Here is a 26,117-nt window from a genome sequence, read left to right as displayed (position 1 = left end):
ACAGTATCCTTATCCATAAATATTTAAATTCTTTCAGACTTGTGAGATCAAAGCTGAAGGAGGAAAACGCTTCTTAACTTTACATAAAGTCAAATTAGATCAGGCTGGTGAAGTTCTCTATCAGGCTTTGAATGCACTTACCACAGCCATCCTAACAGTAAAAGGTAAGGTTTTTATTGAGTATTGGTAAAAGTCCCCTTGTGGTGAAATGGGTGGGCAAATAAATTTAATCAATCAATCAATCTTGCATTGTATATTGATGGATATATATATATATATATTATTCACAGAGATTGAGCTGGACTTTGCTGTGCCTTTGAAAGATGTGACCGTGCCAGAGAAGCGGCAGGCAAGGTTTGAATGTGTGCTAACCAGAGAAGCCAATGTCATATGGTCCAAAGGCACTGACATCATCAAAATTGGTGACAAATACGACATAATTGTAGATGGAAAGAAGCACATTCTGGTTATCAATGATTCTCAGTTTGATGACGAAGGACAGTACACTGCTGAAGTTGAAGGGAAGAAGACCACAGCAAGACTGTTTGTAGAAGGCAAGTTTATTGCTTTGAAAAAATTCAGGAGTAAACCCTAGGAGAAGGATCAGTCATTTAAAGCTACTGGTGGATATGACCATATAACATTTATTTTTATTACCATTTACTCCTTTTCAGGTATTAGGCTGAAATTCATCACTCCCCTCAAAGATCAGACAGTGAAGGAAGGAGAGACCGCTTACTTTGATTTTGAACTTTCTCATGAAAATTTGCCTGTAACCTGGTATAAAAATGACAAAAAACTTCATAACAGTAGAACAGTTCGTATCTCTGCGGAAGGGAAGAATCACAAACTGGAAATAAGTGAAGTGACACTGGATGATATCTCTGAAATCAAAGCTGTAGTAAAGAACTTGCACACTCAAGCATACCTAAAAGTCTTAGGTAATATTATATGTTGTCTTGTGTTGTCAGGTACAATCTCTGTGTATTTTAATCTTTATGTATTTAATTGTTTATTATTTTATGTATTCACTGTTAACAACTAAACTCTTCAAACAAATGACTACTTCATACCCAACCCGTATCTTATAGAGGCTGATCCATATTTCACGGTGAAATTGCAAGACTATACCGCCATTGAGAAAGACGATGTCATTTTGGAATGTGAACTTAGTAAAGATGTGCCAGTGAAGTGGTATAAAAATGGTGAAGAATTGGTAGCTTCCAAGAGAATCTCCATAAAGACAGACGGCAAACGTCGCATATTGAAAATTAAGAAGGTGTCAGATGACGATAAAGGAAATTACGAGTGCAATTGTGGAACTGACAAGACAAATTGTGAACTCAAGGTTGAGCGTAAGTGATTGTCCTCCTACATGTAGGCCCTCTTTTGAACCTTTTACATTTACTGATCCAGGCAGGAAATTCTAAGATACTTTGCGTCTGTATATATTGCAGCTCGAATGATAAACATAGAGCGTCCTTTATATGGTGTGGAGGTATTCATTGGCGAAACAGCACGATTTGAGATTGAAATATCTGAGCCTGATGTTCCTGCAGTTTGGAAGTTAAAGGGAGAAACTTTAACAGCTTCACCTGTAAGTCTTTTTCAACAGCAGCGAGAACAAACAATAGTGTAATATAGATTTTTAAAAAATCTTTTTAAAAATTAAAGAGGATTACGTATCAGGACAACGATTTTTTTTCTTTCCCCCTCCCCTCCAATAACAATCAGGATTGTGAAATGATTCAAGATGGCAAGAAACACATCCTTATTCTTCACAACTGCAAGTTGGATATGACCGGAGAAGTGTCTTTCCAGGCTGCTAATGCTAAAAGTGCTGCCAATCTAAAAGTGAAAGGTAGGCTTCATAAGGCATCAACTTTAAGCCCGCCTTGCAAATCTTTCTTACCACTCTTCATCCATGTTATTGTTGTTCATTAAATCCATAACCTGCGTAACCGATTTTTTTTTTAAAAAAAGTATTCCTAACACTCTTCATTACCTGATTTAATTTCAGAGCGGCCTCTCCTCTTTATAACTCCTCTCAGCGATGTCAAAGTCTTTGAAAAGGATGAAGCTAAATTTGAATGCGAGGTCTCTAGGGAACCAAAGACTTTCCGGTGGTTGAAAGGAACTCAGGAAATCCCAGAAGAGGAGAAATTTGAAATCAAATCCGAAGGCACGAGGCACGCTCTTGTCATTAAGAGCGTAGCTTTTGAAGATGAAGCAAAATACATGTTTGAGGCTGAAGACAAACGAACAAGTGCTAAACTTATCATTGAAGGTTTGTTTCTCACAACGGTTCTGTGGTTTCTGTTCATTTTTTTAAAAAAAATATCCAAATATCTTTATGCATTTAACTTAATGAGATACTTCTATGGTTTAGGCATTCGTCTTAAGTTCATTACCCCACTCAAAGATGTAACAGCCAAGGAGCGTGAGAGTGCAGAATTCACTGTTGAGCTTTCCCATGACAACATTCCTGTCATCTGGTATAAAAATGACCAACGACTCCATACATCCAAGGTTGTTTCGATGAAAGATGATGGCAAATTTCACACGCTTACATTTAAAGATCTAACTATTGATGACACATCTCAGATCAGAGTGGAAGCTATGGACAAATCAAGTGAAGCTAAACTTACAGTTCTTGGTATGTGTGACCTGACTTTGGTTTGCCTAATTCCCCTCAGAAAGTCTTGCTCCAGACTTTGAAGAGGCTACATTTGGGTGGGAAGCTCCCTTTCAAGAGAGTTGTCTATGTCTTGTCTTTCCCGCTCTATTGTCTTTTGTTGTCAAAGTGTTTCCTCTTTCAGAAAGTTTTTTATAGATTTAGTACCCCTAATTGTTGCACTCTGTTATTTGGCTCTGGTGAGTTGCTTATTTTTTATATTTTATTTCTTTGCTTTGTTATTTTGTTGTGCAGATGTATTCTAATTCGTAACTGTAATTTGTAAAGTGTGATGACATTTTATACGAATACCTCATTAGCTAATTAAACCTACAGGGCATAGTCTGTCTAACGCAGACATGTCAAACACAAGGGCCGGGGGCTGGATCCGGCCCACGAAGTGGTTTCATGTGGCCCGCGAAGCCATCCTAGAAACAGTGAGGGAACGGCCCCCACTGCCTTGGCCCTGGCCCAGAGACCCTCCTTCTGCCAGAGACCCTCAGATCTGTCCCACTCCTGCCCAGGCCCCCATAGGCACCCTTGATGCAAACGATGTAGAACTGGCCACACCCACCCAGTAGGCCACGCCCACCCTGGCCATACCCACCCGGCCCCCTGAGGGCAACCGCAATGCTGATGCGGCCCTCAATGAAATTGAGTTTGATACCCCTGGTCTAACGGTTCAGTGTCTTTATTGCCTTGTCTTTGTATGAAGAATAGAGGTGACTTGTAAACTCCGTAGACAAGTTTCTTTTCAATTGTGTATACAATGCACCAAATCTCAGAAACCATTCCTGTTTAAATACTAATGAGTGTCTTACTCCTTGTGCAGCATGCTGAGGAACTTGTTTGGATGAGGTAGCTTCCGATGTTCTTACTTGCTGAGGTCATTTTTTTTACATTCCCCTTTTTATTACTGTCTTTTAGACACAAGAATAAGAAAATAAACTTTATTTATGAGGCTAGGAAACTAACGTTTACTGAGCAAAATAGCTTTTATGTTTTTGCCTAACTCCACTTTTTTATTTTGTTCTGACCTTTCATTTCTTAGTCTCTTCATTTGTTTATTTCAACATGTTCGTTTTCATGAATGTTTGGCTATTGTGCTATCTTTGTTATTAAGACAGCTTTAAATATCATAAATACAGAGTATGGATTTCTAAACATAAAAATAGTTTTGGAGCACCTTGATATATGTTTCTGCATTTTATTTCTTAGAAAAACAAAATCAGTCATTCCCCCCCCCCCCCAGAATAACTAGAAAGTAGCTATTGCTGTTCATTGTAGTTTGGAAACTTTTGTCAATATGTTGGAAAAAGAAACAAAAAAAACCCATACCTTTAAAGCATGCAACATTTAAAACACCTCCCTTAAAGGGGCAAGAACCCATAAAGCAAGGAAAACATTTAAACTCCCATTGATAAGCATCTCTGGCTTTTGAACTTATTAATAATATTTATAAGGTGATATGTTTACTTCAACTTTCCAGAGGGTGATCCTTACTTCACTGGGAAGCTGCAAGATTACACTGCAGTGGAAAAAGATGAGGTTATCTTACAGTGTGAAATTAGCAAAGCAAATGCTCCAGTAAAATGGTTTAAAGATGGACAAGAAATAACTCCCTCCAAGAATGTGATTATTAAAGCTGATGGCAAAAAGAGAATGCTTATCCTGAAGAAGGCACTGAAAAAAGATATTGGTCAATATACTTGTGACTGCGGCACTGACCAGACATCTGCCAAACTCAACATAGAAGGCAAGTTCTTTTAGTATTGTGGTATTATAATTTATTATTAAATGCCTTGAAGATCCTGGAATATGGAACTTCAATCAAACAATTGTTTGTTCAGTCCTTCAGCTTATTATGGTGACTGACTGTATTGGGTGTCTTTTTTTTTTCCTTTCAGACCGTGATATATCTATTGTGCGTCCTCTATACAGTGTGGAAATATTTGAGACAGAGACAGCTCGTTTTGAAACTGAAATCTCCGAGGAAGATATTCATGCAAACTGGAAACTGAAAGGAGAATCTCTGACGCAGTCAGCTGTAAGCAATGCTTCTCTTTGATCCAGTAGTAGACCACACTGATGAACAATCACCATCCTTGGTGTTGGCTAAATACTGAATAAAATTCAACACGGCGTGTTCTACTGTTTATGGGCAGAAAAATAGTTAATCTCTGCTTGACGTTCCCTTCATTCAAGGCATTCGGGGCAACTCATTTTAGTAGAATTATGACTATCTAGAACAGGGGTCGGCAACCTAAAAAAGGAAAAGAGCCACCGGGAACCGGTTCCATCACAAATTAAAAAAACTGGGAGCCGCGTGCGTGTGTCCATGCACGCGCATGCGCAAAAAACATTTTGCGCATGCGCGGACGCACGCGGTTGCCATTTTTTTAAAAAGTGAGATGGAACCGGTTCCCGGTTGCCCGACGGCAACGGCCCGTCTGCAAAGCTGCCGCTTTCGGCAGCTTTGCAGACGGGCCGCGGCAGCTTCCTCAAAGAGCGGCACCACTGCCCGTTCGCCCGGAGGTACGCGCGCACCTCTCCAAAGGTTTGGGGAGGTGCGCGCGCACCTCCGGTCGTTCGGAGAGGTGCGCGCGCACCTCTCGGAACGGGCCGCGGCGTCGCTCTTTGAGGAAGCTGCCGTGGCCCATCTGCAAAGCTGCCGCTTTCGGCAGCTTTGCAGACGGGCCGCGGCAGCTTCCTCAAAGAGCGACACCGCGGCCCGTTCGCGCGGAGGTACGCACGCACCTCTCCAAAGGTTTGGGGAGGTGCGCGCGCAGCTCCGCCCATTCGGGGAGGTGCGCGCGCACCTCTCGGAACGGGCCGCGGCATCGCTCTTTGAGGAAGCTGCCGTGGCCCATCTGCAAAGCTGCCGCTTTCGGCAGCTTTGCAGACGGGCCGCGGCAGCTTCCTCAAAGAGCGACGCCGCGGCCCGTTCGCGCGGAGGTACGCGCGCACCTCTCCAAAGGTTTGGGGAGGTGCGCGCGCACCTCCGCCCATTCGGGGAGGTGCGCGCGCACCTCTCCAAACGGGCGGTGCCACTCTCCATTTGGAGAGGTGCGCGCGCACCGGGCGGCTGGGAGCCGCAGAAGACGGCTCAAAGAGCCGCATGCGGCTCCGGAGCCGCGGGTTGCCGACCCATGATCTAGAAAGTCTCTCTCTCTCTCTCTCTCTCTCTCTCTCTCTCTCTCCCTCCCTCTCTCTTTCTGTCTCCCTCCCTGCCTCTCTCTCTGTGTCTCTGTCTCCCTCCCTCTCTCTCTCTCTCTGTCTCCCTCTCCCTCTCTCCCTCTCTCTCTTTTGTAAGGGCAGGAGAAGACAGGAAAAGATTTGATGTATTTCTTTCTTTGAATTCATATAACATTTTACAGAATACAGAATAGTGGGATTAAGACATTGTAGGTCTACATCATTTTGATCCTGCTGGAAATTGTTTCTCGACAAATGGAAACAATTTCCATTTGCCATTTTAAATTACAAATGTTGATTAAAAAAAAAGAATGCAAGTGAGTCCTTATTTTTTTTAAAAAAAAAAAGATATTTTGGGAACTGCCGCTATATTAAAACAAGTCGTAATAAATTTTGCATTTTCTTTGGAAGGATTGTGAGATTAAGGAAGAAGGCAAAAGGCACTGCGTTGTACTCTACAATGTACGTTTGAACCAGGCTGGTGGTGTAGACTTCCAAGCAGCCAATGTCAAATCAAGTGCTCATCTTCGAGTAAAACGTAAGGGCCCTTAAAAAACTATTTCAAAAAGGAAATATATTTGTTTTTAGTGTATCCCATGTATTTTGTTAATCCTATGGATCCTGAATGGGAATTAATCAGGTAAAGGTAGAGAGGAGGGGTTTGTAGTTATGATTCAGGTATTTTGGCATATTGAGGTAGTCCAGCATCATGTCACTATTATAACAGTACAGGTAGTCCTCGACTTACAATCATTCATGTAGTGACTGTTCAAAGTTTCATTGGCACTGAAAGTAGTGATTTATGGCCATTGAAGCATCCCCATGGTCAGGTGATCAAAATTCAGACACTTGGCAACTGGCATGTATTCATGACGTTATAGCATCCTGGGGTCACGTGATCCCCTTTTGCAACCTTCTGACAAGCAAAGTCAATGATGAAGCCAGATCCACTTAACCATATCACTTACTTAACAACAGCCGCGTTTCCCTTATCGACTGTGGCATGAAAGGTTGCAGAATGAGGCAAAATTCATTTAACAACTGCCTTGCTTAGCAACAGAAATTTTGGACGTAGTTGGCGTTATGAGTCAAGAATTACCTATGTTCAGTTAGTTAATTCAGTATAATATTTCTAATTCAGTTTTGTGTTTTGTTTTATATCAGCTCTTAACCAAGCCATTAACTGGGTTAATTAGGGCTTCTCAGATCAGTTGCTATGTAATATAAAGGGATATAAATGAATTATTTGCTACCAGCTATCTTCTCAGAGTTTGAATTAGGGTTTTAAGATGGGAGAGATAACACAACAATTTGTAGAAATTGCTACATGATTGATCAATAGGATAATTCTGCATTGTTGGAAACCACTTCTTTCTGTAGCCAATAGAAAAGTGTTGCTATTTTGGATGGCTCGCTCCTTATCTTAGCAAGAGGCAAGTAGAGCTTGGCAAGGACATAGATGCAAAGTAACTTTCTAACTGATCTGTTCTTTGAAAAGCCACCAGCTCTGTGAGTAGAGAATCTCCACAGATCAGCCCTTTGCTTGGTGTAGTTAGCTTAATCAGTTCAGTTTGTTTATATTCCCTCTCCGTCTTGGGAAAATGATCCATGGCAGCTAACAAAGGGTGAAAGCGATCAATTTGAAGATGATTTCTTATTTTCTTCAAGCACGTATCATCGGCCTGGTGAGACCACTTAAAGATGTTACTGTGACGGCTGGTGAAACGGCAACCTTTGAGTGTGAACTCTCCTACGAGGGAATTGTAGTGGAATGGTTCCTGAAGGGGGAGAAATTGGAACCCAGTGACAAGGTATGGTACACGAACTTTCCTTCCTTCATCCTGTCTTCCCGACATCCTGTCTTCCCGACATTGTTTTCCCACTTTCTAACCTTCCTCCTTGTCTTTCTTGTTCCTCTTTTCACCCCAATTAGCAAGCTTCCAAGCCCCAATCGAAGCTACAGTCTGGCAACACTTAGCTGAGCCTCATTCCCAGTTAACATAGTGGGGATTTCTTCTGGCTAGATGTGTATTGGATTGCCTTGCAAGAGGCTATTCTAAACTATTAATTGAAAAACAATTCTAAAAACCTTAATGTACAGGGAGATGGCTGATGACAGAGAATCTGATGAAATGCTTTCACCACTGATGTTGAAGGGCAATAAATATCCTGCAATTATTTATTACTCTTTCCTTATTCATGCCTGCCGAATCCAAGCCTAGCGTTCATTTTTCTTACAAGGGATGAAAGAGTTTGGGAAATTCCATTGGAGGCATTTCAGCCACACTTCCAGAGATGTCAGTCTCGACAGTGATCCTTTCTGAGCCTTTCCCACTTTCTATTATTAACTCTTTGTTAAGTGTATGTTAGCACCACTGTGATTTGAATTGCTTGGAATGTAGCTCACGGACTATTAAAAGTACCTTTAGCATCAGTCTCTATATTATAAGAAATGCCCTGCCTGGTTCTGTTAAGTGAAAAGTTTATTTCACGCTTGTTTTATTAGTACATTCATTTAGGCAATTGGAGTATTTATTAATTACGGGCTTTTATAGAGATTATATTTCCCACAAAGGAAAACATAAATTTGCTTGTTAAAATGAAGGCTTGATCGTTAGTTAAGCTTGAGAATTTAGCATAATATTTTCAGGCTTTTCAGAACTGTAAGTTATTCTCATATGGTAGGCTAAACATCTATCAAATTATTAACTACCTAGATAATTCAATGTTTACTATTTCCTAAGCATTTTAAACACAGTAAAGCATCTTTAAAAGTTAGTTCATCACTTATTCTTTTATTACTTTTGCTCTGGCCAGAGTGCTCTACAGATTAAAACAAAACTCAAACTATAAATTCCAATAAAACTCCATGAAGTCATAGCATAACGCAGCAATTGAATTAGATCAGAGACTATCATGACAGCAACAATCATAAAGGATTCATTTAATTTTCAATGAAAAGAGTTAATGTGATTATTTCTTAATATCACTTTGCAAGTGTTTTATTTCTAAATTATTTGTTTATGTCAGTTTAAGAGACTAGAAGAACATATATAGTATTTAAGTGCAGTCTTGCACAATCCAGCTATAGGCATTACTTATGCAGAAAAAAGCTTTTGCACACATCTGACCTTTATGACAAACAATGGTGCAAAGTGGATCCTGTAAATTCTATTCTTATTGTGACTGAACTTCTGAATTTGACCATATAGAACCCAAATGGCTGATTGTAGAAAATGCAAACAGCGTCTGTTGGAGAGAAGGATCAGAGGCAGGATGCAAGTTTTCCAGTTTCTCCAGAAAAAAAAATACTCTTTTGAAATGAGCTTGATTACGACCACCAATCATGAATATCTCTTCAATTGTCAAAAATACGAGTGTAGTTTACCATTGTCATTGGCCTTTCCTTGCTTTCTTCAGAGATACTTTATTTTTTCAGTCTACAGCTCTGGGTTCTCTTGATGGTCTCTCATTCAAGTTTTAATCAGAGGTGACTCTGATTATCTTTGGGAGAACAGATAAAATGACAGTGGCTATCATCTGCTGCGACCCCTTTTCTCAAATTATATCCCCAAAACTAATGTAGCTGCCTGTGCTCTAGAAGAAATACAGTTAGAACAATGTATCAGTAAGATTGTATACTGTACATATCTATGTCTGATCTGGTCTGAATTGGAGCTTCTGCACTGTTTGTTTCTCATTTTTTTCCTAATTTGGGAAAGAGCTTTTTATCTCTTTCAGTGCTAAATGTCACTATCTGCACTATATAGAACTATATCTGCAAATCTCCTGATGACTAAATAAATTGCAATAGAACATAAAAAGTTGCTACAGAAGCAAACGTAGAGGATGTAGAATCAATGCATATATAATATGTGTTGGGGAAAGCAAACATTTCAATATACATGTAAAATAAAACATTCCCAATGAATTTGGATCCTACATTCACCACTTTTGGAATTCAGTCCTTAATGTGCCAGGCCAGAGCTGGTACTGCCATGAGTTGGGCAAAATTATGCACCCCCATTCAGAAATATTAAGCCTGTTTTAATTGAAGTTACATGATAAATATTTAGGGTAAGACCATAATCCAATATTTTCTTTTCCCTTAGGTTGTGCCCCGTGCTGAAGGAAAAGTTCATACTCTTGTTCTCAGGGATGTGAAGCTAACAGATGCTGGAGAAGTCACACTGACTGCACAAGACTTCAAAACTAAAGCAAATCTTTTTGTAAAAGGTAAGCTTTGAGGATGGATAGGGTATGGTGCTGGATGATGCACACCTAGATAAGGAAAAGTGTTTAGTTGAATGATTATTTTATAACCTAAAATGCAAATTGGAATAATGACAATATTTCAGTCTTTAAAAGAAGATTAAAGAGATAGCTAGCATATTCTTCTCTGAAGTGTGTGTGTGTGTGTGTGTGTGTGTGTGTGTGTGTGTGTGTGTGTGTGTTTTGACTCCTGGCAACTGCCTGGACAAGTCTCTGTTGTTTTCTTGGCAAGATTTCAAAAGTGGTTTGCCACTACTTCCCAGGGCTAAGAAAGAGTAACTCACCCAAGATCATCCAACAGGCTTTGTGGCAAAGGCAGAATTAGATTTCACAGTCTCCCAGTTTTTAGCCAGGTGCCTTAACCATTACATTAAATTGTCTCCCTGTGTGCCATATACACAGGATCTAAATGTCTGGTTTATTTTGTTCCTCAGAACCACCCGTGGAGTTTACTAAACCACTTGAGGACCAAACTGTAGAGGAGGAAGCCACTGCAGAATTGGAGTGTGAAATATCCAGAGAAAATGCACCTGTGAAATGGTTCAAGAATGGTCAGGAAATTCACAAAACAAAGAAATATGATATCATTGCTGATGGCAGAGTCAGAAAACTTATTATTCGTGACTGCACATTGAATGATGCTAAAACATACACATGTGATGCTAAAGATTTCAAAACTTCTTGTTTCTTGAATGTTGAACGTAAGTCTGCTTGTACTTTCCTTACAAGAACTACAAGATGCTTAGCTGTGTTGTTCAGTCACTTCTGATTCCTCATGACTCAATGAATAGTAGTTCTCTGGGACTGTCGGCCATTTTTTTCCCCTTTGGGATCTTGCAACATTGTGTAACCTTCTTGCTTCTTGCTACCTTCTTTTCTATAGCCTTCAATTTTCCCAAGCTTCTCCAAAGGTTCTTGCTTCCATATTTTGCTCCTCGAATGTTGAAGCCTTAGTTTCATGGCTAGCATTTCCAGTAAACGTTCTCATTTTAAAAATGTATTTAATTCAGTTTGTATTGCCACTCTTCTCACAGTTTAAAACAACCAACAGTTTAAAACAACCAACCAATAAAAACAAATTGGAAAAACAGGTATACAAGCTTATAAAAATATCAGTTACTACATTCAAACAAACAAACAAAAAATCCTCCATGAGCAGTGGCAAAATCCATCATTGTATCAAACTCAGCACAGCCATTGTAAGAACTTCCCACCATTGCTGGATGCCCCCAAGCACAAGAAGGAGCCATATCTTCAAGGCCTTCCTAAAGTCCAATAGGGTCAGAACCATTTAGTATTCAATGACTTGTTCTTGCAGGGCAAGTATTCACCCTGCATTATCATTCAAAGGCTCAATTGTACTATATCCCCCCAAAGTGGGTACGCCAGTCTTTTTATTATTGATAATCTATAGTAATACTGGAGATTTGCATCCGATAGTCTGTTGACACACAGTCATCTACCTAAGAGCATGCAGAGTTTATCTTACATTATAAAATTTCTCCAACCACTTGCATGCCGCTTGGGGTGTGTGTGAAAGCCCTAATAAGCAGGCATATACATAGAATGAAGGCTACTGCTAAGCTTGTAAGCTGCCCTGAGTCTTCGGAGAAGGGCGGGATATAAATGGAATTAAAATAAAAAATAAATAAAATAAATAAATTTTATTTGATTTTGCTCTTCTATAAATGTCAAAACATTAGCAGCCCTGGTTATAAACATTTATTTTTATATAGGTCTGCTTTTAATTGGAATATATACATTTTATCTTCCAGCTCTTCGAGTCGAGTTTCTTAAACCTCTTACTGATCTTGAAGTTAAGGAAAAGGAAGCAGCTCGGTTTGAATGTGAAATTTCCCGGCCATCTGTTAAGGTCTGTGATTTTCAGTAAATCTAATACCTGAACTTTTGATTACATTTTATTTAGAAAAACCTAACCCTCGTCAGAATCCATACTGTTTCCATCAAAGAGTTAGATTCTAGCCATTACGTTTAAGCTAAATACTTGCATAAACCAAAAGTTGCCTACTAGGCTTTGACTTGTAGGCAGTCATTATCCACCACATTCCTATAGTTGCTTTTTTTCCTGTCATTCTCCTCCCTAATAACAAAGATTAAAAGATATATAAATCTTTTATTCTGTAACTCAATCCAGTATACAGACAGAATACATTTTTATACATATTATGTTTGCATATTTTTAAAATTGTAATTATTATTGGTGTGAAATAATAGTGATCATTCTAAAAATATGCGTATGAAATGTGTATGAAAGTGTACTCTGTTTACATGCTGGATTCAGTTAAGGAATAAAAGATTTATATATCTTTATTCGTGAGCTTAAATGGACTCCAGAATATGGTAGAGGACAGGAAGGCCTGGAGGAATGTTGTCCATAGGGTCGCGATGGGTCGGACACGACTTCGCAGCTAACAACAACAACAAATATCTTTATTAGTGGAAGTCTTACATCATGTAGAAAATACCACATAAATATAATGTGCTGTCAATTGATGGCAAAATTGCCCTCATCCTTCTTTGCATCTGGACGCGGTGGCTCAGTGGGTTAGGATGCTGAGCTTGTCGATCAGAAGGTCGGCAATTTGGCGGGTCGAATCCCGAGTGCCGCGTAACAGAGTGAGCGCCTGTTACTCGTCCCAGCTTCTGCCAACCTAGCAGTTCGAAAGCACGTAAAAATGCAAGTAGAAAAATAGGGACCGCTACGGTGGGAAGGTAACAGCGTTCCATGCGCCTTTGGCATCTAGTCATGCTGGCCACATGACCACGGAGACGTCCTCGGACAAGCGCTGGCTCTTCAGCTTTGAAACAGAGATGAGCACCGGCCTCTAGAGTCGGAAACGACTAGCACGCATGTGCGGGGGAACCTTTACCTTTACTTTATACTTTATAGGTTCTCTGTGTCCAAGCAAATAATCCCGTCACAATAGCTAAAGCCATTCACATGCCATCCTATCAAAACAGCCACCAAATTCCCAATCAGCTGCATTTGTGAGAATATCCTTCTACACAGATTTTGATTGATCATGTGGCCAGGTGTTTTTCCTTTTTAGAAATAAAGCTCTGGGGGTGCAATCTTTCACTTGTTCATTCAGGACTTGGAATTGTGGACACAGCACCCTTTTATATTAGCAATTCCTATAAAGGGACACAGTACCACCACCAACAAAAAAGGTTATTCTAGCTAGATAACCAGACCTAGGAAGTAAGATTGGGTTGCTTGGTTCAAACTATCAACTTCAAAATATCAAATGAAACAATATGGATTCCAATATCATCATTAAATCAAGATTCCGGTGCTTTACTAACATTTTGAAAGCTTAAATTCTAATGCCTATTATTATCTTTGATTCAATTTCATATTTTCTCAAAAATGTTAATACAGGCACAGTGGTTTAGGGATGGAGTTGAAATTAAAAAAGGCAAGAAGTATGACATCATTGCGAAAGGTGCCCAGAGAATACTTGTCATCAACAAATGTTTACTTGACGATGAAGCAGAATATGCTTGTGAAGCAAAAGCAGCCAGAACTTCGGGCATGCTTACAGTGATAGGTAAAACTGAATCCCTTTTTTTGTTTGTTTATTTTATGCAAATTTTATGCAAATTGTCATGGAATAAAACTATGATTCCTTTATGCAGAGGAGGAAGCTGTGTTTACTAAAAACCTGCCCAATGTGGAAGTTAATGAAACAGACACCATCAAATTTATTTGTGAAGTCTCCAAACCTGGTGCAGAAGTAACATGGTTCAAAGGAGACCAGGAGTTGCCAGAGGGTGGTAGAGTTGAACAAAAAGTGGATGGCAGGAAGAGAATTTTGATCATTCACAATGCTTGCTTGGATGACGCAGGAGCCTACAGTTGCAAGCTTCCAAGCGCTCAGACTACAGGCAAACTCAAAGTCAATGGTGAGATATTTTCTCTGATAGCTTTCAGGACCAGAGAGTGGGTGGGCAGTTAAGTAGGCAATGAAATGCTGAGCTCATTTGCTGCTTAAGCATAAAAAGTTTCAAGTCTATTCCAAAGCAATCTCTGCTTATGTTAGGCCACAGTTCCCGGTATGGCACCCAGGAATATATTTCTAATTTAAAAATGGAAGCTTGGCATTCTGCAAAAGAAATAGAAGCCTTAGCATCATTTTTAATTCCAAGAAGTTTTCTGGGCCCATAAGCTTCTTAGAAAATAGTATTTAAAAAAAAAAAAAACCTGGTGGCTGCATTCAATTGGTATTTGGAAAGTGAGCAGGGATGCCAAAAAAGAAAAAGAAAAAGCAAGCTTAGATAATAGAATGAATCCTGCTGGTAAATTAATTCCTTAGATTAGAAAGCCAACAATCAGTTTGTGAGAGTATAAACCATCAACATGATTTCAAATTTCCAAATGTGGCTATCAAAAGACTGGGAATTCCAACTACAGGTCATCTGCTGAGTAAAACAACTACTTTTAAGTTAAATGGAGTAGTCTGTCTTCTTTCCAATAACAGCTAAATCATAATTCATAATTTCTTTTACAGAGCTTTCAGCAGAGTTTATAACTAAACCTCAAAACCTTGAAGTTATTGAAGGACAAAAGGCAGAATTTTTCTGCTCAGTGTCCAAAGATGGCGTTGACGTGCAATGGCTCAGAGGCGATACTATTCTTGAAGCAGGCGACAGATATGATATATTTTCTGATGGCAAAAAGAGAGTCTTGGCCATTAAAGAATCTGTCTTGGATGACGAGGGACGTTATACTGTCATGCTTGGAGATGTCAAAGCAAAAGCCCAGTTGAAAGTGATTGGTAAGGTTTTTTTCTCTCTCTACATGTCTATGCACGCTGTTATTGTATGGTTCAGTATGCAGCTTACAAATGATACGCTAATTCCATTTACAGAAAAACTCAGGCTTGTTATTCCGCTGAAAGACCAAACTGTCAAAGAAGGAGAAGAGCTTGTCTTCAACTGTGAAGTTAATACAGAAGGTGCCAAAGCTAAATGGTACAAAAATAACGAACCGATATTTGACAGTGCAAAGTACATCATGGTCCACAAGGATTTACTGTATTCTCTAAGGATCAGAGATGCTCATCTGAACGATCAGGCAGTCTACACAGTGACACTAACAAATCAGCGAGGAGAACATGTCAAGTCATCTGCTAATTTAACTGTACTTGGTAAGTGCTCTATGCTAGTAAACGATCCAGGATATCAGTCGTACCCAACTTTAAATAAGAACATAAAATAATTACATTTAATTATTCTCTCACCACAGAGGAGGATCTCAGAATTGTTGAACCTCTTCAAGACATTGAAACCATGGAGAAGAAATCTGTCACATTCTGGTGCAAAGTTAACCGTCTTAATGTAAAACTTCCCTGGACAAAGAATGGTGAAGAAGTCACTTTTGACCGCCGCATTTTGTACAAAGTGGACAGATACAAGCATTCCCTTATTATTAAAGATTGTGGGTTTATAGACGAAGGGGAATACACTGTCACTGCCGGCCAAGATAAATCTGTTGCGGAGCTTATTATCACAGAAGCACCTGCCGATTTCATCGAACATTTGCAGGACCAAACCGTTACTGAATTTGATGATGCTGTCTTTAGCTGCCAGCTTTCCAAAGAGAAAGCAGCTGTGAAGTGGTACAGAAATGGGCGTGAAATAAAGGAAGGCAAAAAGTAAGTGCTACTTCAGCCGTGTGTTTCTGCTCTCGTTTCTTAACACGACGCATAATCCTGGTGTGTTTTTCCCCCGTCTGATCTAAAGGTATCAGTTTGAAAAGGATGGAAATCTACACAGATTAATTATAAAAGATTGCAGACTAGAAGATGAATGTGAATATTCCTGTGGAGTGGATGACAGGAAATCCAGAGCAAGGCTCTTCGTGGAAGGTACGTTTGCAATTTTGATTTATGTGCCTTCCCAAGTCTCAGTACTTTTTTTTTTTAAGTTAAAAGACAGAGTGATAAAATACATGTTTATGGATATTTCTATCAGAAATTCCTGTTGAGATCATCCGCCCACCAGAAGATGCTTATGAAGCTCCTGGTGCTGATGTCATCTTTTCCGCTGAACTGAATAAAGATAAAGTGGAGGTCAAATGGCTGAGAAACAACATGATTATTGTCCAAGGTGACAAACATCAAATGATGAGTGAAGGAAAGATCCACAGGTTGCAGGTCTGTGAAATAAGGCCCCGTGACCAAGGAGAATATAGATTTATTGCCAAAGATAAAGAAGCTCGAGCTAAGTTAGAACTAGCAGGTAAGTCTTTCAAACTGATTTGTCATACCCAGAAAGAGCATTTGTAGATGTAACAAAAATCTTTCAATTCAACTTCTGAATATTAATTCCAGAATTCTCAATTTTAATGGGAATGAAAATACTGTCCCCCACAAAAACCGTGTAACATCTTTCTTGTGTGTACCGCTATGCAATTCTGTTATGTCTTGATTTCATAACTCATTGCTATTTCATCAATATCTAGCACTTATTTTGTTCTATATGGAGGTTTTATCAGTTATCTTGAACATTACTGTGTGAAAATCTTACATTATTTTTGACATTTTATATACAATATATAAATGTAGTTTATATATGCACTGAAATCTCTACATTCAGGTAACCAGATCAATTTACCCATCTTAGATAAATTATCTGTGAATTATTAAGGTGATAACAAGGTCCCATTGCTTTGCGGTTCAAGACACACCCAAACACCACAAAATACAATAAATTATTTTTAAAGTTCAAGGTTCACTTTGCTTTGCTTTATCAAGCTCAGTTGAATGCATCATTTCTGTAACATCTTTTCAAATGCTAATTTCTTTGTATTATTTTTTCTTAGCTGCTCCAAGAATAAAGACAGGTGATCAAGACCTTGTGGTAGATGTTGGCCAGCCATTAACCATGGTAGTTCCATACGATGCTTATCCACGAGCAGAGGCTGAGTGGCTTAAAGAAGATGAAGCCTTACCCACTCAGACTGTTGATACTACAGCTGAGAGTACTTCTTTCAGAATTCCTGCAGCCAAGCCATCACACAAGGGAAGTTACAAAGTTATACTGAAAAATAAACATGGAAAAGCAGAAGGTCGCATTAATGTTCAAGTAATCAGTAAGTTCTTAACTTCCTTTTAGTTTTTTCCTTATGATAGTAGTTTAACACTGGTACCTGTAATTTTAATACAGGCAGCATTAATTTAATAGTTAAAAGTTAAAGTTCATAATAAAGAGATTTGATTTGATTTGATTTGATTTGATGGCTAAAGCGGAAATTAAAATAAATAAATAGCCGTGCAACCCATTGAGCTATATAACTTACGTCAGCCTCAAGATTTGCCGTTCCACTGAATACATCCTTTTCCTCTAAAGATGTACCTGGCCCAGTGAGGAACTTGGAAGTCACAGAAACATTTGATGGTGAAGTCAGCCTTGCGTGGGAAGAACCAGAAAGCGATGGTGGTAGTAAGATTACAGGCTATGTGGTGGAAAGGCGTGACATCAAACGCAAGACCTGGATTTTGGCAACTGACCGTGCTGACAGTTGTGAATACACAGTAACTGGCCTTCAAAAAGGTGGAGTGGAGTACCTCTTCCGTGTGAGCGCGAAAAACAGAGTCGGCACTGGTGAACCTGTGGTAACAGATAAACCTGTTGAAGCAAAGAGCAGATTTGGTAAGAAAATAGCTCCAGATACGTGAGAAGATTAATGCTGTTTAAATACTTTAGAGTAGAAATAACACGTGTTTGTAATATTCTCTCCACTTTGCAGAGGTGCCGGGTCCTCCTCTCAATGTACAGGTCGCTGATGTGAACAGGTCCAGCGCAACTCTTACCTGGGAACCACCAGAATATGATGGAGGATCTCCAATTACAGGCTATGTGATTGAGCTGCGTGACCGAGGATCAATTAAGTGGGAGCCAGCCATGACTACACCAGCCCATGAGTTATCTGCCACATTGACAGATGTTGTGGAGAACAAAGAATACTTTTTCAGGATCAGAGCACAAAACCAGATTGGAGTTGGCAAACCCAGTGCATCCACACATGCAGTGAAGATAACAGATCCCATTGGTTAGTATGCAGACAATAAGAGAACCGTTTTCCAGTATCTCTCAATGATAATTTTATTTATTCATAAATACAAGCATAGAAAAGATTTGAAGATAATTAGGGGGAAAATATGAAAAAATGGGTTATGATTTACGAAATCATTAGCTGTGAGAAAATGAGAAACTAGAAGTGTCACATTCAAAACAGACGGCCAATCTCTTTCAAATAATTCCCACGTTCATGGAGGAAGATGCAACAGACTTGAAGGATATTTCAGTTGAAGGTTCTGGCCAGGTTCTACTGTGCTATTTTAGGAATAGTCTGAGATTTCCACAGACACAATTTCATCTTTTTATTTTTGTATTTTGTGCATTCTTCTTGAAGGGACCAATATTTAAACCTTCCAAATTAATATGTCTTGCAGAAAGACCAAGTCCTCCCATTAACCTTGATCATTCTGAGCAAACTAAGTCATCCGTGAAACTGAAATGGGAGCCTCCACTAAAAGATGGAGGTAGTCCAATTTTGGGCTACATAATAGAACGGCGGGAAGAAGGAACAGATGACTGGATTCGCTGCAATGCAAAGCTGGCACCTAAGCTTTCTTATACCGTAAGTTGTAACTTCTTTCTGGAGCGCATGAAGCATTGGATCATTTTCAGAGATGTCATTTACAATAATTGCCCCTGTCTTGGCAGGTGACTGGATTGACACCTCTAGCTAAGTATTATTATAGAGTCTCTGCAGAAAATGCTGCTGGTATATCAGATCCAGCTGAGGCTATTGGACCACTAACAGCAGATGATCCACATGGTAAGCAAATTTCATTTATCTCTGACATGTCAGCAGTTCAAAGTAAACGTTATATAAGCTTATTACTAAAAATCAATCCTCGAGTTCTTGCAACTAAAGCATCTAGATAGATAGATAGATAGATAGATAGATAGATAGATAGATAGATAGATAGATAGATAGATAGATAGATAGATAGATAACCTTTATTGTCATTTTTTACTATGGGCACAATGGCACACATTAAAAATGAAATTTAGTTGCTTGCTCTCAAAGTGTACACATACGTAACATAACACACATTTACACATCCTATATAGAACATATGTATAGACCTACAACTTTACGTATAAGTAACATATAAATATTAATCGCTGCCCATCTTGAATACATAATGGAAGCAGGAGGCTTTAGAGTTCACAAGGTTAATACTGTATGGAGCAAAACTGTGACTGAATCTGGATGTTCTGCTTTGGATACCATGAAGCCTCCTCCCAGAAGGTGACAAGGAAAACAGGTTGTGAAGAGTATGTGTAGTGTCCCAGACAATCTTGCAGACCTTGCTCAAGCAACGCTTATGTGGCATGTCCTGGATGGAAGGGAGGGAACTGCCAATAATCTTTTCAGCCATCCTCACCACTCTCTGCACCGCCTTCCTGTCTGAAGCAGTGATGCTTCCAAACCAGACTGTAATGCTGTACAACAGAATTCTCTCGATCATCCCTCTGTGGAAAGTGGTGAGGACAGGGGAAGGAAAATGTGTTTTTCTCATGCGGTGCAGAAAATGCAGGCTCTGCTGTGCCCGCTTCACCAGTGTCTCACTTATTGCAAAAAAAAAATAGCTAAGTGCAGATCATCTGTTGTTGTTCTGTACCAGCCTGCTACCGGCCCTGCAGAAAAGGCAGGGACAACCCCTCTACAAACGGCAAGAGGCTGGAATTACGCCTGCCAAATTTATTCACATAAAACAGAGCAAGACAAGACACCAACCATAAAACACGAGCTAAGAAGCAGGAACAATCCAAGTGGTTGCCTTCAGCAAACCAGCCCTCCCACACATTCCCCTTAAATACAGTTCAGGGCGTGGCCTCTCTGTGCCTCCTTCCGAGGTGCCCCATTGCCTTCCTCTGTTTACTCCTGACTGACTGCCTCCTGCGTCGGGCGTCCTTGAACAGGGCCAGCTGTGGGTCATCTTCATCCACGCTGTCAGGCTCACACAGCTGGGTCTGCATCGTGACCAGATGAGAGGGGCCTTGCTGGGGGCTCTCATCAAGCTGTCCAATCCGCTCAGCAAGCTCTTCAACACCCCCCTCCTCCTCCTCTGAGTCGTCCGACCCAACTGCTGAACCCACAGGCTGACCCTGAATCACAACAGTTGTAAGCAAATCTACTGCAGCCAACCAGAGGTTCAGTTGGGCTATTTTAAGGCTCTTTTGGGTATGCTGGTGATAACTGGTAAAGCAAGGCTTTGGCAGGCCTTGATGCAGGTACACATTTGCATCTACTTCACATCTTCACAATATACTGTAGATCCCGAGGTAGACTTTGCCATGAGCAAAAGATCTTGCAGGTGTCATCACCGGGTGGAATTGGAGAACCTGATAAATATTTCCATGTAGTTCTGAGATGTAATTCAGATTTATCCAAAGAGCTACTGTTTCATGCTGCCTGCTAAGCACATAAATAGTACCTCCATTCTTCTATAAAATTGTTCTTTAAGCAGAACAGGTCTTACTATCAGGTTTCTTCACTGCAATTGTATCAAATTGGGGGGAGGGGGAGAAGTCTTACATCAAACACAGGTGTCATCTTATAATAGTACTTCCAATTATGGCAGCTATCTTTTCACAGCTGCTGTAAATGAAAATTAAACCTATCATAGAAATTGGCACAAATTAATTGGCACAACTTATGTTTGTTTTCAGTTGGACCTACAATGGACTTAAGTGGCTTTAAAGATGGACTTGAAGTTATTGTTCCAGAGCCAGTCAAAATCTATGTTCCCATCACTGGCTACCCAGTTCCCAAGGCCACATGGTCAGTGGGTGGCAAAGTTTTAGAAGATGGTGATCGGGTGAAAATTGAAACCAATATTGCCTTTGCAAAACTGACTATTACGCCAAGCGAACGGCGAGATAAAGGCATTTATACTTTGAAATTAGTCAATCCTGTATCGTCTGTATCAGGAGAAATCGATGTTAATGTCATTGGTGAGCATTCAGTTTTAATGTTAAGTAAATGTTTGTTATAAATTGTCATAAATTAAATGAACAATCTTACAACATTAAATGACTATATATATAAAGCATGTTGAATTAGGGCTAGAGTCAGTATTTATAAGCTCCTTCACCAAATTATTTCATATCAAACATCATCATATAAATCTCTATTATGATTCTGAAATGCCATTAAACCTTAGCTCTTCCAAAGGATCTTTGGAAGTAGAATGAATTTTAGTTCTTGTGGAGATCCCAAATGTGCTTTTTTCAGGAGGCAACTGGATTTTATTGTTTTTCTTTGAAGAAGTTTCGCTTATCCAGGAAGCTTCTTTGGCTGTGACTGGATGGTGGGGAATGGAAGGATTTATATTCCTTGCAGATAGCTGGTCATTTGCATTCTTTTAGAGAGTCATTGAGGCCACTTGGAGGTTTATCTGTGTCCTCACAGATAAACAGATGTCCTCATAGACATTCCTGTGGAGATATTAGTTCCTGTGTCACATAGTATATGGTTGCTATGGTGTTGTGTTGTATTAGGTTTTAAATCTGATTATTGTATTTGGCATGTAAGCTACTCAGTCACTAATGATTAAAGTGGTATATAAAGTGGTATCAATTAATCAATATGTGTATAGCTGCGTTACAGGTTTTTAATATAATATGCATTTATTTTCAGCTCGCCCAAGTGCACCAAGAGAACTAACAGTTGGAGAAATAACCAGGAACACAGTACAACTAACATGGGAACCTCCTGAAAATGATGGAGGAAGCCCTTTGACTGGCTATCTTATTGAGAAGCGTGAAGTGAGCCGCAAAATATGGATTAAAGTATGTTTTGAACCAAAAAAATATTTTTTAATAAAAGTCAGTTTTTTTAATTTGGAAATATTCTGGGCTACGATACGAAAAAGTGTGTCTTGTTTCTGCAGGTGATTGACAAGGTTCTTGACCAAGAATTTATCGTCCCAGATCTTGCCCAAGGAAAAGAATACTTATTCAGAGTTTCAGCTTGCAACAAATGTGGACCAGGAGAGCCTGCTTACATTGATGAGCCAGTTAACATGACAGCACCTGCTAGTGAGCTTTTTTTATTAGCTGTTCTAAATAATTTTGGATTTCTGCATGTTCTGTATAATTACTCAGGCTAAATGTTGCCAGTTGGCAAACCCATTGAAAAAGGAAATGACAGAGGCAGACATGTCTGATGGCACCATAGGCTTTCTAACTTCCTCCTAGCTCAGGGGTAGGCAACCTTGGCTCTTTTATGACTCGTGGACTTCAACTCCCAGAATTCCTGAGGCAACATGTTTGGCTCAGGAATTCTGGGAGTTGAAGTCCACGAGTCATAAAAGAGCCAAGGTTGCCTACCCTTGTCCTAGCTAATATATCCATCTGCATATTTGGAAAAGCTGTTTGTTAGACTGCAGGACTTACCATAATAATAATAATAATAATAATAATAATAATAATAATAATAATAATAATAATAATAATAATAATAATAATAATAATAATAATAATAATAATAATAATAATAATAATAATTATTATTATTATTATTATTATTATTATTATTATTATTATTATTATTATTATTATTATTATTATTATTATTATTATTATTATTAATTTTATTTGTATACCGCCCGTCTCCCGAAGGACTCAGGGCGGTGAACAGGGCAATACATATTAAAAAAACAAGATACAAAAATTAAAAACGATTAAACAAATCCCCATGAATAAGTTAAAACACATTAAAATAGATTAAAACAGATTAATAAAACCCAACCAATTAATAAAACCCAATTATTATTATTATTAATAATAATAATAATAATAACAAGAAGAAGAAGAAGAAGAAGAAGAAGAAGAAGAAGAAGAAGAAGAAGAAGAAGAAGAAGAAGAAGAAGAAGAAGAAGAAGTAGTAGTAGTAGTAGTAGTAGTTGGAAGGGACCTTGGAGGTCATCTAGTCCAACCCCCTGCTCAGGCAGGAAACCCTATACCATTTCAGACAAATAATGACTGTGGAAGATTATTATGGGGAAAGTAGCAGGGGAGGTCACAAAAAATCCAGATACCACGAAGTGGAAGTGAACATTTCTTTCCATTCACACTCGACCCTCAACGATAAGGCAACACATTTTTCCTCTTACAGCGGTTCCTGATCCACCAGAGAACGTTAAGTGGCGAGATCCAACATCTAAGTCCATTTTCCTTACATGGGACCCACCTAAATATGATGGTGGCTCACGTATCAAAGGCTACGTAGTTGAAAAGTGCCAGCGTAGCACTGACAAATGGGAGCCTTGTGGTGAACCTGTAACTGAGACCAAGTAAGTAGCAGCAGTAGGTGGAATTCTTTTACAAGTGATTCTTAGGGCACTTAATGATGCTATTAATTAACTGAAATGGTGTTCTGATTAACAGAATGAAGGTGGCACCACTTAAGGAAGGGGAATGGTATGCTTATCGGGTGAAGGCTCTGAATAGGCAAGGAGCCAGTAAACCAAGCCAGCCCACAGATGAAATCCAGGCAGTGGACGCGATGGGTAATTACTTGCCGAATGATATTATAGCAACATATAATATTTGTTCCTGGAAATATTGGGGAGAGGAGGGTGTGCGACTATATGAAATGAGCTGTTAGATGGGTAGCGTGTTTTATTCATGCTGTTTTCATTCTCTGTACATCAGAGGCTCCAGAGATTTTCTTAGATGTGAAATTACTGGCTGGAATCACTGTCAAAGCTGGAACTAAAATAGAGCTGCCTGCAAGAGTAACTGGAAAGCCTGAACCTCGGGTTACCTGGACGAAAGCAGAAAACATCTTGAGACCTGACAAAAGGATCTCCATTGAAACCAAGCCTGAACATTCTACAGTCATAATATCAGACAGCAATAGGAGCGATAGCGGCACCTATATCATTGAAGCTGTAAATACCAGTGGTCGGGCAACAGCAACTGTTGAAGTTAATGTTCTAGGTATGCTCTTTCTGTGATTAATTCTCGGCGTCTTCCTAATTCCGTAGCGGAAGCAGAAGCTCGAACTGTTGTTATGTCTCCACAGATAAGCCCGGTCCACCGGCGGCGTTCGATGTGTCTGAAATAACCAATGTGTCTTGCCTTTTGACGTGGAATCCCCCTCGAGATGATGGCGGATCCAAAATCACAAACTACGTTCTAGAGCAAAGAGCTGCAGACAGTGAAATATGGCACAAGTTGTCATCCACCATCAAAGAAACAAAATTCAAAGTTACGAAGCTCACACCCCTTAAAGAATACATCTTCAGAGTCAGTGCAGAGAACATGTATGGAGTTGGAGAACCAGCACTATCCCATCCTATCATTGCTAAATATCCATTCGGTAAGTTTGCTCGTCTGAAAGGCAAGTACACTTATCTCCGTATTTGGGTCATATAGAAACTATTTCAGTGGGGGGCAGCCACTCCAACCAGTGAATCATTTTGTGAGAACCATGTCACCTCCCCATCCTTTTGGATGTTGCTGGTACTATGGGGCTAATCTTTGCAGAAGGTGTCAATGCATCAGAGCAACAGCCAGGAGCAGCAGCCATCTGCACTGAAATTACAAATACGTGACCTCTAATTCTGACTTTATATTTCTTGGTTCAGATACACCAGGTCCTCCAACAGGTGTAAAGCCTACTGAGATCACTAAAGATTCTGTTACATTAACTTGGACTGAACCAGATGAAGATGGCGGCAGTCCTATCACTGGCTACTGGGTTGAACGGTTTGACCCTGATCACGATAAATGGATACGATGCAATAAAATACCAGTTAAAGATACAGCATTCAAGTAAGATCATTATATTCTTACAGAAGAAAAATCATGTTTTCAAATAAAAACAAACACATAGACCTGTTATAGTATTATGTATGAAAGGTGTTATTAGCTCCAAATAATTATCTTGTTGCCCATTATTTGAATACTCATAAGCTGGCGGCAATATATATCAGAAATACTCTCCATAGTCATCTTCTCTGCAATGTAGGAACCACAACTGGTGTGGTAATAGAGTAACAACTGATGTTTGTCTGTCACTGAAGCAGTTCAAGAGTATTTGTGTTGATAATGGAACCTCTTGGACATTTTAGCTTTCTAGTAACTTGAAGCATTTAAATCATTCAGAACTATGTGTTGTATCTGCTCCTTTCTAAAATAACACACATGGGTCCTACATATTAGCTCACAAATGAGTGGAATATGTATATAGTAAGATTTTTTTAAAAAAAATGTGAACATCCTGCTTAAAGTACAGACTAACAACCAATGGAAAGGCATCCACCTACCCATCATTTTTCCTTTTATCTGCCCTTCAGGTTTCACCAATCTTCCAAGTGAAGTAGAGAGAATGCTATTATGTCATTAGACAGGAAAAATTGTATTTCGCAGACACACACACACAAGCACACACAGGCAATTAAGAGCATCTCATTTTATAAATAAATAGCAAGACAATATCACCTAATATTCTTGGCTTTCTTAAAATATTAAGCAATATACAAAATATGCAAAATATTAAGCAAACATATAATATTCATGTGCATTATCTGATTACAAATTTTGTATTGAGCTTCAGTGATGGCAAAACAATCCTGGCATGAGAAAGCTTTACTTAAGTATTGTGCCACAAGTCATCTCTTTGTAATATTTATATGGTAGATATAAATTTATTTCAGTAGACAAGAATAGATGTAGTTCAGGTTTGATCTGTGGAGTCCTTGATGCTCTCTGAGCTTCGTTGTGTTTGTAATGAAACATCTGCAAGCAAACAACCAAGCTTAGAGAGCACCAAGAACCTCTCCTTAATGTTTTTTATTTACATCTGTGAAAAGATATACAGCAACATACTACATATGTTTAATAATATTTACTGCTAAATGAA

The 26,117-nt window shown here is 39.3% G+C and overlaps 1 protein-coding gene across 1 annotated transcript in view; it reads left to right on the top strand.

The window, feature by feature from the left end:
- The window catches only part of TTN (titin), a 314,129-nt gene that overhangs the window by 198,206 nt on the left and 89,806 nt on the right, over nt 1-26,117 (top strand). The window contains exons 190-224 of the mRNA XM_081340361.1: nt 38-164; nt 291-554; nt 675-941; nt 1,092-1,355; nt 1,458-1,597; nt 1,735-1,861; nt 2,021-2,287; nt 2,390-2,656; nt 4,164-4,430; nt 4,582-4,721; nt 6,281-6,407; nt 7,538-7,680; nt 9,982-10,105; nt 10,576-10,842; nt 11,917-12,014; nt 13,545-13,713; nt 13,802-14,068; nt 14,674-14,940; nt 15,034-15,312; nt 15,411-15,819; nt 15,908-16,032; nt 16,139-16,405; nt 16,989-17,258; nt 17,516-17,818; nt 17,916-18,218; nt 18,622-18,809; nt 18,896-19,010; nt 20,915-21,199; nt 21,885-22,036; nt 22,138-22,285; nt 23,364-23,541; nt 23,636-23,757; nt 23,903-24,190; nt 24,276-24,572; nt 24,841-25,027. Of these exons, the coding sequence (XP_081196487.1) occupies nt 38-164; nt 291-554; nt 675-941; nt 1,092-1,355; nt 1,458-1,597; nt 1,735-1,861; nt 2,021-2,287; nt 2,390-2,656; nt 4,164-4,430; nt 4,582-4,721; nt 6,281-6,407; nt 7,538-7,680; nt 9,982-10,105; nt 10,576-10,842; nt 11,917-12,014; nt 13,545-13,713; nt 13,802-14,068; nt 14,674-14,940; nt 15,034-15,312; nt 15,411-15,819; nt 15,908-16,032; nt 16,139-16,405; nt 16,989-17,258; nt 17,516-17,818; nt 17,916-18,218; nt 18,622-18,809; nt 18,896-19,010; nt 20,915-21,199; nt 21,885-22,036; nt 22,138-22,285; nt 23,364-23,541; nt 23,636-23,757; nt 23,903-24,190; nt 24,276-24,572; nt 24,841-25,027 (7,508 nt within the window). The remainder of the gene's footprint in view (nt 1-37; nt 165-290; nt 555-674; nt 942-1,091; nt 1,356-1,457; nt 1,598-1,734; nt 1,862-2,020; nt 2,288-2,389; nt 2,657-4,163; nt 4,431-4,581; nt 4,722-6,280; nt 6,408-7,537; nt 7,681-9,981; nt 10,106-10,575; nt 10,843-11,916; nt 12,015-13,544; nt 13,714-13,801; nt 14,069-14,673; nt 14,941-15,033; nt 15,313-15,410; nt 15,820-15,907; nt 16,033-16,138; nt 16,406-16,988; nt 17,259-17,515; nt 17,819-17,915; nt 18,219-18,621; nt 18,810-18,895; nt 19,011-20,914; nt 21,200-21,884; nt 22,037-22,137; nt 22,286-23,363; nt 23,542-23,635; nt 23,758-23,902; nt 24,191-24,275; nt 24,573-24,840; nt 25,028-26,117) is intronic.

This window comes from Vipera berus, assembly GCF_964194415.1.
Source record: "Vipera berus genome assembly, chromosome: 1".
Lineage (NCBI taxonomy): Eukaryota > Metazoa > Chordata > Lepidosauria > Squamata > Viperidae > Vipera > Vipera berus.
This window is presented reverse-complemented; position numbering and strand designations above follow the sequence as displayed.